Consider the following 2,760-nt stretch of genomic DNA (forward strand, 5'->3'; position numbering starts at 1 on the left):
TTATAAATTGAAATACTTTCATTTTTGTCCAAAATGGTCATTGTTCAATCTCTATAAAGTATGGGAAATGAAGTGTCTCCCCAGATAAGTAGATGTGAAACAAAACACCTTTGACTGCATTTTGATTATTTTCTGGTACTAGATGAATTCCTCAGGACATCAGAATGGTTAATGACTAAAAGCCTCTAGGTTAAGGGATATCAGCTTTCGACCCGTGAAGCAACAATATGTGTTGTCATTAATGAGCCATACACTTTCTAAATTGCTTCTGAAAGATTTTAACACTCAGTTAAGAAGCCACCATAATTCCTCACTGAAAAAGACCACACCCACGTTTCATACAGAGTTTTCAGGGTTGTGGGCTATAGAGGAATAAAACATCCAGATTTCTTTGAATCATACCTGAATCAAGGTGGGATACCAGGGAAAACTGCATCTTAACGTTTTGACTTTTAGGCAGACCTGACATTTGTTAGCTGGTAACAGAGCTCTCAAGGTGCTACTCAAGGGCGGGAAGGTATTTTACAGACAAGCAATGTAATCCCATGTTTATTTTTAAACAATATGGAGAGATTAGTGGATTATAACAACATAGCAGGACAAATTGCAATCAAAAATGTGCCAGTTGTGACAAAGTTGGTACAACTCACAGGTACACTGAAATTAGTATATATTATCTCACGAATTCATTCATCTGCTGCATCATACAGAATAATTTCAGGATTGCTTAGAAGGCTTACTTCAAATATACTTTGAAAATTTGTTTAATTCGTTATATGTCAGATTTTAACACCCCTGTCTGTCTTTGTTAGTCTGTTCACAGTTTTCCAGAGGAGTTTATGCCATCTTTGGATTCTATGACCAGATGTCAATGAACACACTGACATCATTTTGTGGAGCCCTTCACACATCCTTCGTCACACCCAGCTTCCCAACAGATGCAGATGTGCAGTTTGTCATCCAGATGCGGCCAGCATTAAAAGGAGCCATCTTGAGTCTCTTGACTCATTATAAGTGGGAAAAATTTGTGTACCTCTATGACACAGAACGGGGTAAGCACCGGCATTTTAAGTGATTTTTCTGTTTCATAACTTGCTATAAGTATTGCCAGAATCAGTATGTGCAGCCCATCCCAATTTTCTTCTGGAGGCACATAGCACATTCTGATGGTCTTAGAAAACAAGTTTATTCTGAAGAAACTAAAATTAATGGATAAATGAAAAGAAGGCATCTTCATATTACTGATCATTTGTAAAGAGATTGTCTGGAGGATAGTGTTAGCAGTGTAAGCATTCAATTTGGAATACCTGGTTTCCATGGAACCGCAGACTCAACACTTGCCAGGGTTTTTGAGTCCTTGCAAAATAAATAAAGCCGGCACTATGAAGTAGGCTGTTAAGCAAGACCTTCCACTGTGTGTGACATTGCAAATCCCACACCACTTTACATAAGTGCGCATTTCTCCTGTCACTGGACAAAGACAGTCCATGCTAAGATACACTCTGGAGATGTTTAGGCATCAATAACGGTCTAAGAATATAATTCATAAGATGCTTTAGGGCTCTGCTGGAGAAAAGATGCTGTAGATACGTCACATGGATATCCAGAGGTGAATTTAGATACATGACGAGAAGGACCAGAGATATGTTTTACTAAATGAAAGCATATTAAAACCAGTGTTTCCACGCTTAAGCCAATTGCTAACTACTAAGAAGCACCAAAGGTAGCAAATCCTGTCAAAAAGAGGTCTAAGCATCAGAAACCATTTTCTGTGAGGAATCTTGCATATTTCTGAGGAGCAGCTGTTGCCACCTGCTCTGAGTGTACAGAATTTGCTTGGTTACAGATTTCCCCTGGGTAGCATTTTTTGCGTCAGATAGATGTGCCACTGCCCTTCTCACCAGCTTTATGATTAACAACTCCAAGACCTTCTTCAGATCAACGGGGTCTGGATAGAGCCAAAGAAGCTTAGATTCCATTCCCAGCTCCCATGGCAAAGTTCTGATACCCTAGGCTACTGCATATTGATAAAGATCAAGTCTTCAGTGGCTCTGCTTTTCACACTGAAGATTAATAGCATCACCCAACTAAGGACGTACCGCATGTTGAAAGGAAGTAATTTTTAGTCTGACTTTAGGTAAATACCAAGAATTCAGAATTTGCTGAGTGATTTGGAGGTGTTAAATATTTCTAGCAGTGAAAAACGCTAACTATGAGATCAAGTAGGAAAGTATGGAGAAGTTAAGAATGCCATCAGTTTTTAAATCTTTTAAAACCACTACCTAAACATCCATATTTCTGGTTTAGTCCACTTTTAAATGAAAGCTCCCGTGAATATGCCATCTGTCTGAGTAAGAAAGGTTTGATGTGACCAAATGCGATAAACTTACACCATGTGGTAAAGTAAAATGTCATATGTTCCAGGGCTGATGAAACTTACCATGATTGAGGCTAATAAAGTTTGCTTTGGAAAGAGATGCATCAGTCATCCAAGATCATGCCTAATAAGGAATTTGGCACTTCAGACTGGAAAAATCGCCCAAAACAGTGGGATTTTCACTAGAACTTGTCTAGATGATGTGACTTTCAGACTAAGTGAGGTAGTAACGGAAGTCATGAGGGAAGACTTGTGGGCTCAGACTTGAGTTTTTCTAGAGTTCTCATTGTGTACAATCTTTAGGTAGACACGGTCTAATGATGAGCTTATTATGATGACTAATCCCTTTGGAACAGTTTAGGTTGTGTCTAGGCTCCATTTCG

At 38.9% G+C, this 2,760-nt stretch overlaps 1 protein-coding gene across 1 annotated transcript in view; it reads left to right on the forward strand.

The window, feature by feature from the left end:
- The window catches only part of LOC104073101 (glutamate receptor 3-like), a gene marked incomplete at both ends in the record, with an annotated part of 34,803 nt that extends 33,751 nt beyond the window's left edge, over positions 1 to 1,052 (forward strand). Inside the window, one exon of the mRNA XM_009572765.1 lies at positions 813 to 1,052. Within this exon, the coding sequence (XP_009571060.1) occupies positions 813 to 1,052 (240 nt within the window). The remainder of the gene's footprint in view (positions 1 to 812) is intronic.
- Between the last annotated feature and the right edge of the window lie 1,708 nt (positions 1,053 to 2,760).

Source organism: Fulmarus glacialis, unplaced genomic scaffold, assembly GCF_000690835.1.
Source record: "Fulmarus glacialis isolate BGI_N327 unplaced genomic scaffold, ASM69083v1 scaffold43002, whole genome shotgun sequence".
Lineage (NCBI taxonomy): Eukaryota > Metazoa > Chordata > Aves > Procellariiformes > Procellariidae > Fulmarus > Fulmarus glacialis.